The 22493-nt window shown below is 41.2% G+C and overlaps 1 protein-coding gene across 1 annotated transcript in view; it reads right to left on the minus strand.

Moving 5' to 3' along the window:
• Nucleotides 1-22493, minus strand: part of dcc (DCC netrin 1 receptor) — a 354845-nt gene that overhangs the window by 7940 nt on the left and 324412 nt on the right. The window contains exons 31-32 of the mRNA XM_047372294.1: nucleotides 21550-21852; nucleotides 6575-6720 (exon numbers count right to left, since the gene is read on the minus strand). Coding sequence (XP_047228250.1) covers nucleotides 6575-6720; nucleotides 21550-21852 — 449 coding nt within the window. The remainder of the gene's footprint in view (nucleotides 1-6574; nucleotides 6721-21549; nucleotides 21853-22493) is intronic.

Raw genomic sequence — 22493 nt, forward strand, 5'->3', positions numbered from 1 at the left:
ATTGTGTCGCCTTCTGACACAGAGAGACAATAAAGAGCAGACTTCTGCAACCTGCCACTCCAAAGCCGCATGTGGCTCTTAGTAACTTTGGCCAATCATGCTGAAGAATTGATCAACGTATTAAAATGTAAAGGTAATTAATAAATCCTGGCAGTTTTTTTGTAGGTGTTTTAATGCAATAAATGTTTAACATTTCCACAAAGGAATATTGTTTTTCATGAAGCTATTTTTTTTGTCTTTTGGTTGCCAACTAAATACCCTTTTCTAAATAATTTCCTATAAAAACCTTATGAACCCTTGAAGAAAATGTATCCATTCTTTTTATGTAAAGGTTTGCTGAATTTATTTTAAAACCTAAAATTAAAAAAATTTAAAAAGAAAATGAGGTGTGACACCATTAGTTTCCAATATTTACCTTTTTCACAATATTCTAATTTTCTGAGACACTGAATTTTGGGTTTTCATTCTCTGTATGTCAAAATCATCCAAATGATTTTGAAAAGCAAGAATCAGGTGTACAAGTTTAAGTTTATCATGGATTTTCTCTCATTCACACAGGCTCAAATCTCTTAAAATTCAAACTGACCAGCACTGCAAATATGAGACATAAACCAAAAGCGTAGTTTTGTGTAGAAAACAGCTGACGTCTCTATTAATCTAATCAGTGCACTGACCGGTATAAAAGAGAACCAGATGTGCTGACGACGTGTTTTTTTGTGTTAGCAGCAGTTGCTCACAGATAAAAGCTGCAGCCATCATCAGTTTACATCAAAACAGCCTCACATGCAGGAAACTGCTGCTGTCGTTGGAAGTTTTCTAGATCTAAAACGTCATGCTGAAAGGTCCAGCTGCAGAGACAAAGGCTTCAGGATGTCAGAGACAGTCCAGTAAGCTCCAAGGCTCAAAGGAATCAAGTTGCCACCAGTGCAGAGCTTGGTCAAAACTGGTGGCAGCAGGGTGTGAGTGCATCTGCGAGGTTAAGAGTTTTGGACAAGAGGGAGAGCAGAGAGGCTACTTTGATCCAAAAAAAGCCTCTAGAAGGAAATTCAAACATCCCTCCGCAGATGAGGGTCCAATCCACCCATTCTACCATCAGTCATGACCAAGACACAAATATGCAAAACTTTCACTGACATTTTATCTAAGCAGAGGTCATGATCTACTGACCCACTTAGAGCGTTTACCCTGACCACACTGTAACTGGTTTTTGCCTCAGGACTACTCAACACCTCCAGTCAAATCTAGACTTTTATACAGGCCCGGTCTAAAAGCTCAGTGCTTGGACTCACAGCAGGACTCAGAAACATCCTGATCCACCAGCAGCAGCCATGAAGACTCCAGCGAAGAATTTATTTTTGTTTGATTCCCTTTCAAACACTGATACGTGGAATCAAAGATGTTTTCCGGGTGAGATGATTGCTTAGACACATTTTTCAACGCCTTTCATTCAGATCTTTGCAGGAGAAAGGCTCCATGTAGAGTTAAAATCACCTGTTTTACAGAGTTTTGTACTTGGAGCTTTTCAAACTCACAATGATTGTAAAACTTCTCATTAAAGGGATGAAAGGAGAAACAGAGCCGGAGATACTGTCTCTACCTGTGTAATACACATGGTGACCTTTGGACCTTCCACCTTCCGTCAGAATGAGATCATTAACTGTCAGAGTGCTGGAGAACTCCCACTTTACCTGGATAAAAATCCTTTCCTCTTCAGCATAATTCCCACAATGACCTCTGATCATCCGTTGACCTGAAACAGCAGACTTCCAGTGAAACAGAAATGCATCATCGATGGGACGAAACGCAGGTCTGGTCTTTAGATGGCTGATTTTGATTTGATCTCAAACGTCCAAAAACACCACAGATTCCAGACTCCATTATTTACTAAACAAAGATGAAGCCAAAATAAAAAAGCTGTGTGAAAAACTAAGTACACGCAATGATCCAGCAGATTGTAGAACCCCCTTCAGTAGCAGAAATTCTCAGCAGGTTCTCTGACTTTATCAGTCAGAGTTTTGGTTTCCAGCGTTGCTTCAGTTCATTGAGGTTTGCAGAGATTAGTTTCTGCTCAGCTCTTTGAAGGTCTCACCACACTACTTCAATCAAGGCTGCACAATATAAGGCAAATGGATGATCCCTGGATGAGTTGTATGATAATATAAATGGATTTGAAAACTCATACCCTGATGCTGCTTTCATTGGTTTGGGGGACTTTAACCAAGCCAACATGAAAGCAGTTTTGCCAAAATATTACCAGCACATATCTGTTCCCACCAGGGGGGACCAGACCCTGGACCACTGTTACATCCCAGTCAAACACAGCTCCGAACTCCTCCTCTGCCCTGCCTTTGATAAAGTGCCTTTGACACTTTATTAGCTTATTGCTGCTGCACTGTGTACTTTTTTTATCGCACGCTATTAATACTTTTATTTTTATGGCGAGTCGAACGGTGTTTCTTATCTCAAGCATTTCATTGCACTGTTCTTTTAGATCTGCTTCTTTCTGATCTTCTTTCCAACGTTGCTTCAGGACATTGAGTTTTGCAGACATCTGTTTTTGAGCAGCTCTCTAGATCTCCTGTTGATGACCCAGTTCGGACCAAGCTTCAGCTGTCAGCTCAAATTTGACTCTACAATACTTTGGTACACAGTACCATGGTTCACTCAATGACTGAGAGATGTAAAGGTTCTGGAGCTGAGTAATAAGCCCAAATCCTCAGCCCCCCACCACCGTGCTGGACTATTGATATGAGGTGTTTGTGTTGATTTCCTGTAATAGGGAGCTGTTCATGATGGCTAAACATCTCTGTTTTGGTCCAGCTGAAATTGTTCCAGAAGTCTTTGCTAACCATACAGCCATTTACTTTTTATAGAGAAAAGGCTTGTTCCCTCAACTCCTCCAAACCGCCATACATGTTGTCTTGTTAAATCCTGTGATGACCTTTGACCTTCTAACTGAGGTATGTAGAGTCTAAGATAGAGCTCTTGGTCTTTTTTTAATCATTGCACGATTTGACAGTTTGGTGAGTCCCTCCAGCTGTCTTAAATGTTTTCCACTTGTGAATTATTTTTCTGTCTGTAGAATAATAGGCTTAATATTGTTTGGAAATGACCTTATAACTCTTTCCATTTGCCTATTTAAGGTCATTGCTGACGTCTTTCTGGCCTGACATTGTGTAAACACACACCGGTATACTCCACAGCAGCACACTAACAAGATGCTCACACTGAAGATGACCAGTTAATCAATGCATTTGGTCACAATTCTGCTCCATATGTTGGTCTGTTCCATGAAATCCTAATAAATACATTAACGTTTTTACAAAGGTTTTGGTTGTAATTTGGTTGCAACAGGATGTAATAAAGTTTAGGGTGTGAATACTTTTGAATGGCTCTGTTATTGACCAAACGAAGGGATTCTCAAACCTTCTCCTCTTTAACAGCCATTTAACTGGTCTAGAAATATAATAATCTACACCTACATTGTGCCACATGATTTATTCAGTCTTTGCAGCAGTCCAGCTCTGTGTGTGTGTGTGTGTGTGTGTGTGTTTGTGAGATGGATATGCCAGGGGATGATGGGTAAAGACCAGATCGATTACAGCAAGACATAGCAGTGGACAGACCTGCTGACCTTTCCTCTCTGCCGTCCTTCCATCTCATTTTCTCCACTGGTTCTTATCGCTGCTGCAGCATCTCTGCTGCTTCTCTGTCTCGTCTTTCTCATCCATCCCTCCCACCTTCATCTCCTCTCCCTGCTCCCATAGCGACACCTTGTGGTTTCGCAATACATTTTTTGTCCTCACCTCTGTCATCAACTCCCTCTCCTCCTCCGGTTGCTGTGGCGACACCTCCTCCTGTCCTATTGCCATTGAATTGCGTATGAATATTTAAGCAGCCCAGACGTCCGACATCTTCTGTCGTTTATCTCTGCACTTGTTCTACTCTGGATGAGACATTCTCCATGGCTCCATCAATTCTCACCTTTTCACCACAGATCCTTTTTAACTTTTAACTTCATCATTTACCGCCTTTAACTGTTTTGCCCTCTAATTAGCATCTCCTCTTCAAATATCTTGCTCCTTCCTTCTGTTCCTTGAATTTTCCTCCTTCTGCCCCACTGTTTCTGCCTTTTTTATCTTCAGAACATGTTGACACCGTGTACATCTCCGTTGTCTGTAGCTGGAGCAGCTTTTCCGTGCACATCGTTACCTTCTGAGCCTTCCTGACTTCCTGTCACAGCAGGCAGGTCTTCATCAGCCTATTATCCGGTCATTGTTTCATTCATGCCATTCTGCTTCTTCTTAGCATTTCCTAGGTCCTCCTGATCCATACACGGAGGAGAACTGACTGTTCTCTCTTACGAATACATCCCACATGCTGACAACTGTCGGTGAACGAGTCAACAGAAGGGACCAGGTTCACCTGTTGGAGATTTTAAAGTCACCTGAGACTGATAACAGGAGAAAAATGAGTGAATGATGAAGATATGTCACCTGTGTCTTGGTTTCTGAAACAAACCTTTTATTTGAAACCTAAACTCTCAGCAGAACTTGGAGAATTTATTAAAGTGACTCACTTGGAGTTCAAACGGGTTCAAATGAGAGATTTTTCTGTGAACTTTGTACTTGATGAACTCAGAATGATTCCTTCTTTTGAGACTCAGAATCAAAATCTGAGGCAAGCAGAGAAGTTTTGGACAAATCTTGGTTGGATCTTGCAGAGAAGGGTCAATATATCCCTTATATGTGTCTAAACCAGCGGTCAGCAGTCTTTACAGCTCGAAGAGCCAATTTTTACCTTCGGTCCAGCTAAACAACATAGCTTATTTTTATTACACCTACTACAAGAAATTTTTTAAAGATTTTTCAATTCAAGAACTCTTTTAGTTTTGTTTAATATATTTTTATTAATGGACATTCAAAATTTCCAAAGTCCAAAATAGCAGGGCCCGTATTCTGATAAGATCCTCAGAGTCTCTCACAGAGCTTCTATCGTAGCCTAAACATTCCTGCTAAGGTCTCCTAGCTTCAGAGTGATTCACTTCACTGCTGAGAACAACTCTGAGGAGTTGACCCCGTTGCTGGGTGTGATGCTGTCTTCTAAGGGCTGTGATTGGTTGTGAAAAGAAATAAAAAAACAAATGTGCTCCTAATAATCAATGGAGACATTAACCAATGACAGAATTTAGACTGGATTCAGAAATGTTTAAATCATAATGATAAAATTCAAAATTAAATGAATTATCACACATATTTGAACGTAGCTTATTTACTACTCGTCATTATTGTGATTTGCTTATTTTGTTTACTCTCCATGCTGGTCGCTTTCATACTGCATCTTTTTCATATTAATAATGTCATCTTAATATTAAAATTCAGCATTTTACTGTAATCTCCTTCTTGTTTAATGAGGTGTAGTTTGGTAAAATGACCAAAACAAAACGGAGAACAAAAGGTGGAGAAACCCAAACTGAACAGAGGAGCAGAGCCTGCTGGTGGAGGAGAAGAGAGGAGTGTTAAAGGTAGATTTGGTTCTGGGATCATGGTGGGAACCAACAGATATTCCCAGTAGATCAATGTGTCGTTCCTCTGCTTTCAGCACCAGCCTGGAATGTGAGCAGCTCTGGTTCCTGCTGCATTCAGAAGCTAGAGAGGAGATAGCAGAACACCAGAGAACTTCTCCACAGATGTTGGAGATGAACATTTAGACTGCTGACATCATCATGAACAATACAGCAGATTCACCTCATTTACATCTTCCTGCTCTGGATATAGAGCTCAGATTATTGGACTTCTGGATACAGTTTAAATTTATATACATATATATTTTGGAAATTTTCCAATTTTTCCCAAATGTTTATTTTTTAAAGCATTTTAAATAATTCTGTACTATATTGTTTGTAATTTGGTTCACTTTTTATTCATGATTATTTATTATTGTTTCTATTATTTATTGATCCTTCCTAATATCACCTTACTAGAGATTGACCTTTAACCTGTCCTGCTGCTGAAACCATTTAATTTCCTCCTAGGGGGATGATAAAGTTAATCTTATCTCTATATTTATGATTGTTCTAGAAGTTTCTGTTCTCATTGACTCGACTGTTTAGGGGGTGGATCTCTGCGCCATGGAGCTGGTAGCGTTTTATTCATTCACTGTTGTTCATTGGAGGAGAAGATCTCTCCTTTCTCTGTCTTTCCTCCATCTTCTCTGCTTCAGACACTCACTAAAAGTCCTCCTCATTACTCTTAACTTCTCCTCACGTTAGGAGCTCTCTGAAGGCCTCAGATGCTTCATTAATAACTTTTACCTTACCGAGGGAAAATTCTCAGAAAAATCAGATAATTCAAGAAATTCTCAGATTTTCTTAGAATGACGTCACAAGGAGCCATGTTTAGTCTTAGGATTCTTTGGGAATACGGGCCCTGGTCCAGTAGTTGGACCAGGGCCCGTAGTTGGCAACCTCCTAAAAAAATGACGTTTACAGGTTAAAACAGGCTGAGAAAGTAGCCGCTACATTCCAGGAACATTCTGTACGTTTAGATGGATGTAGACGTGTTTGTAAACTCACGTTGGTAGCTGAATCTTCAGCAGGCTTTGCTCCTTCCTCTTGTAAGTCTGGTGCTGTTGGTACCGAAACGGGAAGCAAAGGTGAGCGAGCCTTACCGGCCTGACCCAATGAGGCCGTCTTCACCTGGGGTTTTGGGAGGCTGGCACCTGGACAAGAAAAGGAGACATTTTTAGAACAATAAGGGCCCTAAACCAAAGCTTAGACTAATGAGGTTTTTATCTACAGCCTGATTTATTGGATCGGGTTTTGGTATAAAACATCCAGGCTTCCTGGAAACAAAGAGAAGCTCTTTAAAAAAGCTGGAAGGTGAGATTTACTTCCTGCAACAACTTAAATCAGTAGGTAGAGGATGGGGAACCTAGCTGACTGATCTTAATGATGGTTTCTGGCAGAACAGTCTGATGAAGTCCATATTTTGTTGCATGATTAAGATTTTATAGATAGAAAATAACAGATTTTATCTAAGAATGACCCACATTATATATAATTCCAGACAGCAGGACAGCATAATCAATGACTTAAAAGTAAAATGTGAATATAATCAACAGGGCGTTGATGAGTCTATTCAAGGATGATTTTAGAGGTCGCAACATAATCAGTGTTGGAGGAAGAACGCTGAACATGACCTCTGCTGGCAGAGACGGTACATCACTGATGAGGGCGGGCATCAATGAACGCAGAGCCACAATGTTAAGGACATTTATTTCAGACAGAAGGTGTTGGCACAGCAATGGTTTTAGAGACAAAATGATATCGGTTTAGAGCAAATAATGAGCTTCATTGATGCTTCTGTAGGCAGAATATAAGTGAGTGGACCAGGGGGCTGGATGGAGGTGAAGAGGAGAAAGAAAATAATCGATTATCATTTTATGGCAATAACACTTTCTCTGCTTATGATAAAAATGTAATAATCTGAAAAATGTTTTTGCTCAGCTTCAATAGAAAGTAAATATCCCCATCTGAAGGATCCTGTACCAAAACAAATAAAAATAGTAGTTTTTATCTCCCAAACAAGCCTTAGATAGGCGGCGTCCTTATTTATTCATCAAACCAAAGCAGAAATGCAGAACCAGTGAAATCGACAATCAGGTACTGCAGATCACATGAACCAATTAAAGGATGATCAGTTTGATGCGTTAACGTCATAACGAGAAATCTTTCATAGCCAGAGGTGTCAAACTCCAGTCCTGGAGGGCTGGTGTCCTGCAACATGCCTGAATCAAACACCTCCTCAGTATGCAGACATGTTCTTCAGTCATGCCAATGAACTAATTATTAGATTCAGGTGTGATGATGAAGAGACACATCTTAGTTTACCCCACACCCAGCTTCTTCATTCAGGTTTAGTTTTCCCAAAATAATAGAGTCATGGACAGAAAACAAGTGCCGTTAATCTGGAACTTGTTTCACTTCAGGACCTGATCAGGATGGGATTATTTTTATCTTATATCATGATAGAGAGAAAAATAAAAAATAAATGAAACACTATTTATTTTAAACATCTGCCAGAGAAATAGCTTTTGGCTTGTATCTCTTTTCTGTTAACAAATGTGGTGTCTGGGCCAAAAATTGAGCTGTCCTATAAACCAGGAAATGTTTTCAGTCATAATCAGGTCAATCTTTGCTGGCTTGTGAAACCTGCGTATTGACGACCTTTTAGTTGCTGACAGGAATATTTTGACCTCATAACACACATCCACTATCGATCGCTCTAAATGACAACTGCACGCTAATAAGTGAGCAAACTGAAGAGCCACAGAGGCCCAAGCCATTTGGAGATCAGTTAGACCCTCTGTCCATCCAACATTTGCCGAAGCATATTCAGGCATTCCTTTCAAGGAAACGATCAAAACTCCATGTTAAGTGCAAAGTAAGTTGGTAGCATAAATACTTCAAAAGAAAAGAAAATGAACAAATGATCACAAAAGACTGAGAAAAAAGCAGCTTATTCGCTCTTTAGGAAGTTTAAAAGATCAGAGATAGAAGAAAACCAACATATATATGAACAAAAAGACCCAAAAGACAGATATTCTGGTTTATTTTTTCCTCTACAACCCGTGCTCCCTGAAAAGCCTCTCCAGGCTGAAGGTCTGCTGAGGGCAACAATGTCCTCCATCACTCTTTTCATTCCCTTCCTAATCAATAATCATCTATTCTGCTCCCCGAAAAACAAAACACCTGCAGCAGCGCTCTGTACTCACACATTACACCAGAGACTGAGAAACACAATGGTTTCAGCTGGGAGACACAAAGTCTTTGTTTCGCTCTCTTTCTGCTACTTTAGGCTTCATGAAATGGTTACATTAGCAGAAAATACAGTAAAACACACTGGAACAGTTTATTAGGCTTTAAAGTTAATCACTGAGTTCATTAGAAAACAACAGTGGAGATCATGTTACATAGAAACAAAAGCCCAATCATTGCTGAGTTCCTATTATGAACGGTTGGGTCAGAAGAATAACAGAATCATGAGAAAACCCAGAGGTCTCCCAGTCACTGCCTGCCCTCTCCAATCACATCCATATTTCATCGCTTGCTGCCTCCATCTGTGGTTGGCCATCCCATTATGGTTCAATTCTCCTGAAAGTGCCATATCCCACCCTGTTTTGATTTATTTTGGTTAAGATCCCTGTTTGGACCAGTTGATGCTCATAAATATAAGAAATTCGGATCCCTGATGAAACCAAAATAACTTTGAGCAACCTTCTGCTGATCAGTTTTTAACACACCTCTTTACAGTTTCACCTGTAGGCATATTTCAGCTCCATCTCTGCTTTTTCTATTTTCATCTTATGTTTTCTCCTCAGCCTCAGGGATCCCTAATATCCTGTTATCCAGCTGAAGGACAACCGTTTTTACTTTTATGACACGGCCGTCGCACCGGATCCGGACCAGAGCGGGGCTCCGGGTGAATCATGTTGTGGAAAAAAACCCAATATGAAGTGCAGTCGAAGCAAAGGTTACACATCAACAGCAGGCGGAGAGCCATAAAGAGGGAGCTTCACAGAGCCAGGCTCAACCTCGGGGGGTTTGTCAGGGAGCAATGCTCTGAGACAGAGGGGGGTTTGCACCTGACAAGCTGAAGAGGAGGTGTGAAATGCCCACCAGGGTTCACATCAGAGGTGTGTGTCTCTGTTTGTAGGTCGAAGTCAAAGAGGAACAGTTTATTGCAATATAGCAGGTGAAGATGGAGGAGCTATGGTATTGATCCTGAACACAGTTTGAAGTAAATACTGTTAAAGATGAAAAGTGTCTTCGAGGAGACGTCAGATCTCTGGAGAAGCTCCGGACATGAGATTGGTGCCTCTTTGTCTTCGCTGATAACCTACTTTTCAGACCTTGCAGCCATCCTAATAATAGATAAATTCTAATAATAAATATCTTTATTAGAAATGGCTGCAGGGTGGCGCAGTTCATTGCTTTGCAGCAACCTGGTCTTGGGTTTGAATCCCAGCATGGGGTCTTTCTGCATGAGTTTGCAGAAAGACCATAGCTAGTATCCTTAGGAAGTATTCTCAGGTAGTACTCATTGGTAGTGTATAAGTGTGTCTGTCCTATGTTTGTCTGTGATGCACTATTGACCTGCCCACGGTGAACCCCGCCTCCGGCCCAATGACCGCTGGACATAGGCAGCAGCTCATACAACGACCCTGTAGCAATAAGTGGGTATAGATGATGGATGGATTAGGAGAAAACGTGTTGATAATAAACTTTAGAGCCTCGTTTATCTAAACAGACGAGAGTCTTTATGAACGAATACAGATCAGCACTGAATGTGATAAAAGAAGAATTTCCTTGGTATTAAATCATATTCTGGAGAGGTGTCCTAGTAGCGTACAGCAGTCTGGATTCAGAACCAGATCGGTTCATAGATTTTGCTAGAATGTTTGCGGTATTTCATTTTAGCGATGCAGTTTTGAACAACATTTAAAGAATTCAGGACAATCGCTAAGATTGACTGCAGGATGCTGCGACTCCGTTTCTGCAAAGATAGATCTGTCAACAAAGAGGAAGAGACACACAAGTCTGAGGAAACACCAAAGGTTAGAGAAGAAAACCAGCACTGCTGATGATTCATCTCATCTATGGTCATAAGATAAAGATCACGAGTGAAAAAACGAGCTGAGATGGTTCATCTGATCAGGATGTCACCTGCATGCTTCGTTTTAAAGGTTTTCCTGGTTTCTGCCTGGTGCCTGAACACCTTGGGATCCTCTAGATGGAGCTGGAGAGCAATGGACAGACTGATGTTTAAGTTTTGTTCTTGGAACAACTGTGACCCAGCCTCTGCAGGGCATTGTTGGATGGATCGACAGATAGATGGATGGATGAACGGAAAGATGTATGCATGTATTTAAAGATGGATGATGGATAAACGGACAGAACGATAGTTGGTTGGCTGGATGAATGAACAAAAATCTCTTTTCAGATGATTTTTCTTTAGTTAAAAGAGCTAAAACCTGCATCTGCTTGTCTGCTTGTCCAGGAATGAAATGTCTGAGTGTTTGTTAAAGGTGTCTGCAGCATTTCCTTATCTGACAATCCATGTTTGAGTCAATGTTGAGCAGATATCTTTGGGAGATGAGCTCGTCAAAACTGAGGTATTTTCAGTTTTTCTTTTTAATTAATTGAGGCCATTATCTTCAGGCTGTAAATGAAGAATGCAACCCCTCATTTACTCATCGGTAAGGTGGGACTATAGTTCCTCCATCTAAACTGTTTCAAACCAGAGGAGCTGAACAATGAGACGTTCCACTCCGTCTTCAGGCTGTGGAGAGCCAAGGCACATTCACACTGCTGGTTCGGTCCAGGAATCACTCCAGGGGTTGGTAAAAGTTGGCCCAAAGAGATTTTTAGACCAGACCAAACTAAGTTATGCAGTTGCAACAGATTGTTTGGGGGGCAGTGTTGTCTTGAACGAGAAGAAAAAAAAGCCTGAAGAAGAAAGCCCATCTCATCGAGGTGCTGTTGCTACTAATGTAGCTCTTCACTACTCCACAGACCCCAGGAGACATTTTCAAAATCGTTCGTTTTCCTCTACTTCTTCTATTTCTACTCAAATGCACTGCTTATACGTTACATCTTCTCTTCCTGCTTTTGGTACGCTGGCCCAGTATTCATTCACAATGTAAGCGAACCGATCCAAGGTCCGGATAAACCGTGCCGAGACCGGCACTTGTCACTATGCCAGGGTACGGTTCTCTGGTCCATTTCGGGGTCTGGGATGGGTTCACAACAAAGTGATCAGCTTCAGAAACCGGACTCTAGTATGGTACAAAGCGTTCCAAAGGTTCTGTGTGAAAGCACTGAAGGGGAGAGCACCAGAGTCAGAAGGAGGTCCAGGAGGTTAAAGCCCGGATCCACCTGGGTCTCATACTGACGGATGAGGGAAGCCCAGGCTGGAAATGACAATATTAACATGTCCTTCATATTTGTCTGGTCTGTAATGTGAATCTCTTTATCACTGTTCATGTTCCTGTAAAGCCATGTAAGTGACCGTGTGTCTGAGTGATGCTACACAGAAAACCTTCAACTACAGCAGCTGAATAAAGGCTGGAAATAGAACAGATTTCAGAAAAGGTCCCAAAAAAACAGGTTTGTCCTTTCTGATGACATTTTAAACCTTTTTATCGTGATGAGATGTTTTCTTTCTTTCTTTTCTCACTTTTCTTGAGGGGATGAAGTTAAAACCGTCCATCACAGCTGGCCCGGTCCGCCGCCAGCTGCTTCTTTCCTCAGAATCGGACATCGACTCGGACAATCCTGTTAAAGCCCCGAGCTTCAAACTGCTCATTCAGATCCATTCAGGTGACCTACTGCTCACACTTCATTCTGTTGATGGACTTTAGGGACTGGAGTTAGCAGAGAAAAGCTCTCAGGTCTCCTCTATCTGATAACAAGGAGAAATATTATTTAGATCTGATCTGTTGACTGAGGTCCAACGGATCAAAACCAGAATTAAACCTACAGGTATGCATTTCATTTGGATCAGGTTATGTTGTTTGGGTCTTCCCAGTTATCTCTTTATTTGCTTTCAGTTTGATTTCTGATTGTTTTTACATCAAATCAAAGAAAATGTCAGCATCACTATTTGTTTCCATCCAGATCCTAGATATACTTTAACTGTAGATAAATACCAGTTTTAGACTCATGTTTTTATTAGTTTATGAAGGTTTTAACAGCTAGATAAACCTCAATCCAGTCAGGGTTTCTACTCTGATTTTCTGTAGAGAAACCGTCAGTTAACCTCTAAAAACATCTAATTCGTTTCACAGAGGGACTCATTCAGGCTCCGACAAACATACAAACAAGAGCAACAATGAGTCTCCAGCTCCATTCTTTAAAAGTCTGGAGTTTGTTTTGTTATATTTTCCAGGCCCTGGAGGAAATAATGAGGTAGACAGAAGGATGAGAGGCCTTGATGGAGGCAGGGCTGGCTGGTTCTGAAGCTTTGCGTGGATGTGAGAGGAGACTCTCCTGCTTCTGCCACCTCAGGCTTACAGTCTTTGAGGAAAAGGTTTCCGGGAGCTAGAAATCAATGATAATCTGAGGCCACCTGGGCATGTAAACAGAGCAATAATGGAAAAACACACATCCAGCCACACAAACACCCTCCCCCCAAAACACACTTGTCTTACTATATGGTTGGGAGGACCTTGCATTGACACTCACTGACTTCCATTCATTTTCAACCCTTTTTATGGCCTAACCCTGACCCTACCTCTAAACCCAAATATTACCAGTTGCCAAGCCAACTTTATTTATAAAACACTTTAAAAACAGCAGGTACTTAACAAAGCGCTGATTAAAATAAAAATGAGATTATAAAACTAGTAAAATTACTGAAATAAAATCCAAGTAGAAGTAGCAACTAGAAAATACAAAATAAACAGGAACAACTAAAATAAAATAAAATCAACAACTTAAACAGGGTCAAACTGCAAGGACAATAAGTTGGTTTTAAGAGTAGATTTAAAAATAGCTACTGAAGAAGCTTTTCTTATTTGCAACGGCAAAGCGTTGCAAAGTTTGGGAGCTGAAGCGGCAAAAGCCCGATCTCCCTTGAGCCTCAACTGTGACCTCGGCTCCTCCAGCAACAGCTGATCTGAGTGACTGAGAAGGGGAGTGCAGGTACAGTAGCTCAGAGAGGTAGGGAGGAACAAGACTATTTAAAGCCTAAAAAACAAATAAAAGAGTTTTAAAATGGATAGGCAGCCCCTGCAGAGAGGATAAAACGGGAGTGATATGCTCTATCCTCCCTGTTCCAGTTAAAAGCTGTGCAGCAGCGTTTTGCACCAACTGAAGACGTGATAAGGATGCTGTCCTAATTCCAAGATACACAGATTTATAGTAATCCAAACCAGTTGTCACAAAGGCATGAATTACTGTACTAAAACCAACTTTCGACAAACACTTTTTATTTTGGCCAACTGCCTCAAGGAAATAAGTGAGATTTTACGACTGCACTGATCTGCCCATCCAGTCTAAAACAACTATCCATTTTAAAACCAAGGTTTGTGACACTGGGTTTTCTATAATTTGTCAGACAGCTAATGTCTACACAAGAAGACCCACTAGTGACATTTGGACTAAAAATCATCACCTCAGTCTTTATCATTAAAAAAGCTGAAAACAATCCACGCTTTTAAGTCATTAAGACATTAATTTAAACCTTGCACACAGAAGTTATCTTCCTGCTTTAGGGGGACATAAACCTGAGTATCATCTGCATAACAATGAAAGGCAATCTTATGGTTTCTGAAACTAGAACCAAGGGGTAGAAGATACAGGGAGAACAGGAGAGGTCCAAGAATGGAGCCCTGTGGGACCCCACACGTTAATGGAACAGAGGAGGATCTAAAATCATGAAGGCCAACTTGGCCAGATACGATTTGAACCCCTCCAGTGCAGTACCCCGGATACCTACAGAGTACTCTAAGTGGGATATCAAAATTTAGTTTGATGGCAAAGAGGGATTAAGGCTATACTTTTTGATCAGTGGTTGTATTGTTACCTGTTTAAACATTTTAGGAACCACACCAGAAGCCAGACGGCTGTTAATAACAGCTGATCCACAACCCCATGCAGTAAAGACAGAGTTGCTGTCACGATGTGGTTTTGGATCAGACCAAAGTGCAGACAAGAGCTCGGCAGGATCATTTTTGTAATTCAACGATTTATTTACAAAGTCAAAAAACGTAGCAAAATCACTGCAGGTTTCCCAAGGCAAGGTGTGGCAAAAAACAAAGCATAATCATGGACGAGAACAAGGTGTGACGAACACAAAGAACCAGCAACGAACAAAGACACAAAACCAACTAATATACTGTGCGATAACAAAGGCAGATAATCAACGGAACAGGGAACAGGTGAAACAAATACAAAGGCTGAGGATGGGCAAAGTAACTAATAAACAATAAACAGAAACACAGACCAAGCAAACTTATAGACAAAGATAAATAATCAAATGGGGAATAAGAAATCTAGAATAATCATGACTAAAGTAAACAGAGAAACTAGAGGGAACATAGGAACAACAACCATAACAACCTGAGAACAAACAAAGAACCCATAAAGAAAACCTGAATACAAACCTAACCACACTGACTGAATTAACTGGAAAGGAAACAGAAAATAAACTAGTAAACAAGAAGAGTGCAAAGGAACAAATAAAACACAATAAAACACAAAGATACTAAAGAGAAATAAAACTAGGGAATCCAGAATTATTGTAATAATTACAATAATAATAATAATAACAATAATAATAATAACTAGAAACCTGCAAGCAGCTTTGAAGGCCCTCGCACCCCTCAGCGCAACTCGGGCTGTTGAGCGACCGCAGGAGCCTGGCATCGCCTCCTACATACGATGACACCGCGTCCCTTCAACACGTCGCCAGTAGGTGGCACTTTGAGCAACATGTCATATAATCTTCGGTCATGCAGAGTTTCAGTCTGGCAAAAAGCATTCAAAATTTCGAGTAAATCTGACCTTCCAGATGGAAGCTGCACTCACTTGTTTGTTTGTGGGTGGGGCTAAAACGACATCATCAATTGACTGTGTCAAAATGTCAATCATTAACTCATGATCATGTATACTACATTTCAAGTGGATCCGATGATGTGTGAGGGAGATATAGCCCTTGAAGTGTCCTAGGGGGCGCTATTGATCCAAATTTAAATGTAATCCAATAGAGCTGTTTGGGGGATGACAAAGATCAAGCATGTTCAGTTTGGAGTGAATCGGACCATGCATGTGTAACTTAGAGCCAAACGTATGGCCGTGGCGTGACATCAGAATTCGCCACGCCATCATAGCCACACCCTCCAGCTAAAGCAGTAAGTACTGTCGACTGTCTAAGAGCATCATGTTATCTGTTACTTGGGACATTTTCACATTGATTTGGTGAAGAACATCAAACATTGACTCTGTAAAGGAAAACTTGCTACTTCCTGTTCTCAGGGGGCGGGGCTTCAATTATGTCAGCATCTGATCAGTGAATATTGTTCAGGGCCAGAGGTAGATCAATCCCAGAAGGTTTCATGTCTCTGTGACTTTCTTTGTAGAAACTATAAGAGTTTCGTGTTTCATGGCGAGAAGTCATATTTTGAGGCTTAGCCACGCCCACATACTTTCATGTAGCAAAAAGCTTTTGATAACTTTGGATCTCCAGTGCCTTAAGACCATACTGAGTGATTTTGAAATATCTAAGTCAAAAGCTGTAGGAGGAGTTCGCTCAGATATGCGAGCTAAAAACGCCCAAAAGAGGGTCAAAATGGCAACTTCAATCCAAAATGGCCAACTTCCTGTGGGGTTTAGACCAATGCTCTAAGAGACATTTTTGTAGGTCCAGAGAAGATACATAAGTGTACCAAATTTCAGATTCCTTGGTCAAAGCATGGCTTGGGGCTGTTTTTTTTTAATTGTCTAGGGGGCGCTGTGGACGAATTAGGCCACGCCCACTAAATATGTCATCAGATCTCTGTTGGGGACTGGACAAGGATCAATCACATTGAATTTAGTGCAGATCAGATGATCTATGTGGAAATTAGAGCCAAACGTATGGCCATGGCGTGACGTCTGACTTCGCCGCGCCACCACGGCCATGCCCTTTTCTAAAAAGTTACTGTGCTTCAAACGAAGTTAGACCCACTAGTTGTCTGTCTTCTGACACACTTTCAAGTTGATTGGGTCAAGAGGGTCAGAGAGGCACCTTTCCAAGTGAAAAAAGTGACTTCCGGTTTTCAGGGGGCGTGGCTTTGATGATGTCAGAATATGACCCCATAGGATCATCGGGAACCCAAAGGTCCTCCTTCATGCCAACTTTGGTTTGATTTGTCGTTTCTTTGGGAAAGTTATTGCATCTTTTCACTTTGAGCGCGAACGGCAAGTTCGTGCCCCGGCCACGCCCCCTAAACATGGCCGAAAACTCCAAATTTTGATAACTTTTAATCCCCCATGCCTTAACTGCATATTGACCAAATATGAAGCCGATAGCTCAAAATCCCTAGGAGGAGTTCGTTAAAGTTCGAGGTGAGTAAAATTGAAAAACGGGCAAAAATCGGCCTTTGACCCAAAATGGCCGACTTCCTGTGCATTTTAGGGCATACCCCCAAGATACTTTTTTTCTTGGTTTGAGGAGTTCTAGCATTGTGCCAAATTTCAGATCTGTACGACTTACGGCCTATCTCACGTTTGGGGGCGTGGCTAAGTGGTTTGGCCACGCCCACTGACGACGACATTAAAGAACCAAAATTTCACGCGGGGGACAATTCTGGGTAAAATTTGGTGAGTTTTGGGATATGGCAAAGTCCCCATATTGCCCCGCCAAAAGTCCCCGGAATAATAATAAGAATTCGAGCGATTACAATAGGCCCTTGCAGTTTTCCTGCTCGGGCCTAATAATAATAAACCATACCAAGTAATAAGAAAACAACCATAAAAGAACTTAAGTAGTAAACACTAGGAGGCAGAAGAGGGAGAAAAGAAAAACATGATACAAAAACCAAAATAGAAAAATCTAAGCAAAAGGTAAACAAACACAAAGCCACAAACAAAGTCCAAACATGTCACTCCGTGACAGTTGCAGAATCAAACTGGTGGAAAGCAGCAGAGCATGGGACAGAGACTAAAGGGTCAAAAGTATGGGTGCATGTACGAGCCCTGGTATTATTCACCTTCTCCACAAAGAAGTTCAGAAATGTCTCACATGCCTCTGGGGAAGGCTCAATATAAGCATCCTGAGGAACATTTAAAACCCAATCAATAGTTTTAAATAAAACACATGGCTTCTGACAGCAAGAGTTTTCTATGAAAGCTCTTGCTGTATTCAGCCAAGTTTAATAAAAAGTTACTGAATAGATAAGGTCCTAGTTACTATGAAATTAAAGGGTAGGCTGGGTCGTTAAAAGATGTATACTTTGTGCAACTAACATTTTCCATTGTAGGAACATTTTAATTTTGTTAGTAATAATTTTGGCCCAATAAAAATAAAGATTCTCCATCTGCATCAACCACCAGGATCAAATTTCAAGCTGAACGTGCTCAACTATAATTAACAAACCTCCTTTTTTTAGAGATTGGTTATTGTATGAAAGTAAGCAGATACAAAGGGAGTGGAGAAGCTTCTGTATATGGGTGTCAGGATCTGCCATTTGGTTTTTTTTGTTAGTTTATTACTTTCTAGATTCTTGTGTTCATGTGTTGTTTTATTTTTCTTTTAGGTCAGAGTTTCCCCAGGTTTTGTTTAGTCTAGTTTCCTTTACTGCTCAGCTCGTCATGCTAATTAGTTTCCATCAGATATATTCCCCCTCTGTTCTCTGCAGCCTGTCCTCACACCTGTTCATTATTCTTCTGATTACCTGCCTCCGTCTCTCATTCATCCACCCTCCACATCCCTCACAGTTTATAAGCTCTCTAGTTTTCATTGTTCCCCGCTGGTTCCTAACATTAACTACTCTGTCTCTACTCGAGTTCTTCCTAATAGTTTATTTTCTGTTAGCCTCCTGACCTGTTCCCTAGGATTACCTGTCTGTGCTGCACTCTGTCTGCCTGCCTGTAAGTCTGCTGTCTCACCATCTCATTAAACTTCATCTACTCACTACGCAGCCTCCTCGCCATGTTCTCCATTATGGTCCTGCCTCCAAACCCACGACTCTGACAATGGGTGGCGCGCTCTACTGCTGCGCCTCGCCTTTTTAACTCAAAACTAAAAAGGCTGTCAAGAAAAAAAAAACTTTCTAACGCTGGGAATCATGATTATTGCACATTGCCAACACATGTGCGATGCAACGAAGCTTCATTTGTAGTGTCACATTAAATGTTGGCTGGGGAACTGAGGTTTCAAACCATCTCCCTGTGATGCTTCTGCTTTCTAGAGTAAGTCCAGAGTCAAAATGTCTGCTACGAGCAGAACATCCCTACAAGCTAGCAGCAAAGGAGAATAAAGCTAACAACTAATCAGAACCAAGCTAAAAGCTACTGAGAGTGTGGTTAACATTAAATCATAATTAAACTAACAGCTAACCACTGGTAAGGGAAAAGCTAACCAGGTTTAAGTTAACTGCTGATAAATATCAAGCTCACAATGACTGTGTTACTCCAACTGATCAGGACCAAGCAAACAGCTGATCAAAGTCAAGCTAACAACTAATCAGAATGAAATGGCACCTAACTGAAGTAAAACTAACAGCTAACAAGTAGCTAGTTGACAGCTAACCAAAATTAGAAGCCTTTCAGAGGACAAGCTTCTCCACGGTGTTTAAATGTTTACAGCAGTCAATGGTCCTGCTTCACACCTTCTGTGTTATTCTGTGGTCCACATAACCCTGGAGATCATCGGGGAGAGGAATAGGATGAATGTTGTGCGAACTTTTATTAACAATTAAGGTTGGCTTATAGGCCTTTTGTTATTTATTTTAAAGGTTCTTATGTATAGTTATAGTCACTGCAATTCTGAATGTTTATGATGACGTTTGATCTATGAATAAAGTTTGATATGAAGTGAAACTGAACGTCTGAGAGGAATCACAATGCAGTGTGGCTTCTGTTCCCCACCTCTCCATCTGCATCGGCAGTTTCTCCTGTCTCCAAAACGAGCATTCCCATGGGTCAGAGTTCGCAGAGGGTCCACACTTTCTCCCGTCAGGTTAGTTTTTTATAGCCCACAACCTTTGTGTGGAAAGTGACGTATGGCTGTTTCGGGCCCCGTTCAGGGCATATATCACGGTTATAAATGAGCAGCTAACTTCGCTTCATGCTGACGTATCTGTGTTAATCAGCTAACCAACTAGTTTATTCCTCTGGGCAGATTAAAACTGCGGCCAGATTACACAGCAGTACTACTGATAACATGGGTAGATGTCTGTGTCTGAAGTAGTTTTCTGATGGAAACCAACAGACAGCCGAGCTGTGTTTTGTCAGGTTTAATGTCTCGTTTCAGCACCGAGGTCGAGAGGAGGAGGTTGGACATGAGTGGAGACCGACAGGTAACAACAAGCCAGAGAGAGGTCAGGTCAGATCCCCTCTGGCTAAGGTCAGGACCATTTACAGTATATTAAAGATATACAAACACACACTCTGTGTGTAACAGCCTGAGGCGAATGCATTCAGCTTCCTGGAGTTAAATATTACATTGCGGAGGCTGAGCAGCCCGAAGAGTCTGTGAAATATGACAGGAAATCACCAACAAGCTGGAGCTTTTGGAACAGCAACCGAAAGTTGAAATGCATTTTTATCACTGTGCGGGACAAACCTACACCACTCATTTCCCTCTTAGGAATGATTGTATTACTGCTGTTAGGAAGGTTTCAGTTAGGCTGTTATTAAAGTTACATTAAAGAAGTGATCAGACTGGAGCCAATTTCACACTTTAATGAGCAGAGAATCCATTTAAATGGGTGATTTTGTAAAGTACCAGATATTTAACTAGTGGGGACTTTATTGCTTGCTAAAGAAGTCTGGGACAAGATGATGTTTGCTCTCATGTTGCATCATCCTGCAGCTTAACAAGCATCGGAGGAGACCAACTGTTGGAGCTCTGAAAACACAATGTTTTCCTTTTTTATTGGATGTGATCTGAATCAACTCAGGATGGAAACAAAGTGTTACAGTCTAAGTAATATTCTGATGTTCTGAAGGAATTTGGGGTTTTCATTCTCTGTAAACCAGAACCATCAACGTTACAAGAAAAAAAGGCTTGAAATATTTCACTCTATGTGTCATGATTCTATACAATCTAAGAGTTTCATTTTCTGAAATGAGGGACAAAAACATTTTTTACTTTTTAACGATATTCAAATTTTTGATGTACCTGTAAGTCTATCTCTATTGCTCTCTGTTTGGCTTTGTCACAGTCACAGCGTTAGAGGTGGTGGTCACCGCTTTAATGCAGCCACCAGTGACCTCAAATTAAAATATTAGCAGCATAAAAACAATGACATGGTCTGCTAACAGATGCTGGGGAACCAGTACATTCTGATGAGAAGTGGGCAACTGGAACAAGACACGAATGGTTGAGGAGCGGAGAATCTTATACCATTTTGTGCCAGTAGGTAAATGGTAAATGGACTGAATTTATATAGCGCCTTTCCAGTCATACCGACCACTCAAAGTGTTTTACACTAGAGCCACATTCACCCAGTTGCACTCACTAAGACACACACTCATACTCTGATACACAGATCAGTAGGGAACTTGAGGTTAAGTGCCTTGCCCAGGGGCATAACGACATGTGGCAGGAGGAAGCTGGAATCAACGACTATTCTTCCCACTGAGCCACAGCCGCTCAGGTCGTTATGTGGCAAAAACCTTGAGTTTTTCTTTGAATATATCTACGACTTCCTCTCAGTCATTACATTTTTTATCTTCTGTTTGCAGTTTGGGACGACAGACGTGGATAAAACAATAACATATAGTCCATCCATCCATTCAAATGCAGAGTATGAACATACCCAGCAGGGGGGTGTACTCACTGGACTGTGGCAACATGGAGGTGTAAACCTTGGGGTCTATGGTCCCCATCGGTGGCGGCAGCAGCGGGTTAGTGAAGCTCCGGAGCGGGTGGGTTGGCCGCACGCAGGCTGTCGGGATGGTCCGGTTGCCCCCTGCCTGGGCCTCTTCTGAGGAGCCCGAGGCAGCAGGGGCCCCAGGGACGGGGCCAACAAGGGGAACATGCTCCGAGGTGGGAGCGGCACAACCAGGCAGGAGAGGAGCAGCCGGCTGGGGTGGAGGCTGCTGCTGGAGCAGAGGAGTGGTGGATGAGTCTGAGGGCATCACTGAGGAAGAAATAAAGGCGCAGAATGAGAAGATTTAAAAAGGAAGAAGAAGATAAGATGCAACAGAGAGGTGGAAGAACAAAACCAAAGTCAATTCAGTCGGGATCACAGACATTTGTTAAAGGTTAGTCCCTCATAGAGAGACATAAATATAATGAATCTAACCACAAACATGTGAATATTCTGCTTTGCAGCCTGGTTTTCAATCTGAATTCTTTAACTTTGATGCAGCTGAAAGCAACAAAATGTAAAGTATAAATAATAAATTATAACAACAAGGTTATTTTCATGTTTTATGATCTAAGGTTGGCAAATTGTTTGAAGTCTTTAGAAATGTAAAAAACTGTTTATCCTACAACAATATAATCCTTATTACACAAAAAAATTAATACCTACATAAAGGTTAAAGAACTTAAATCAGATCGTAAATAAAAATGACATTAAAGAAAACATATCTTGATATTTTTATCAACTGATTACTTGTACAACTTTACTAAACTACATGTGAACATCATGCTTCTATAAGTGAAGAAAAATCATTATTACAAAGAAAGGGATTTAGGTGGACCCCAAGGCTGAGTTCTTGGCCCACTTCTCTTCGCCAAATTTGTTTCCTGGTGAAGGTTTGCAGATGTATGCTC

Source organism: Girardinichthys multiradiatus, chromosome 8 (genome assembly GCF_021462225.1).
Source record: "Girardinichthys multiradiatus isolate DD_20200921_A chromosome 8, DD_fGirMul_XY1, whole genome shotgun sequence".
Classification (NCBI taxonomy): Eukaryota; Metazoa; Chordata; class Actinopteri; order Cyprinodontiformes; family Goodeidae; genus Girardinichthys; species Girardinichthys multiradiatus.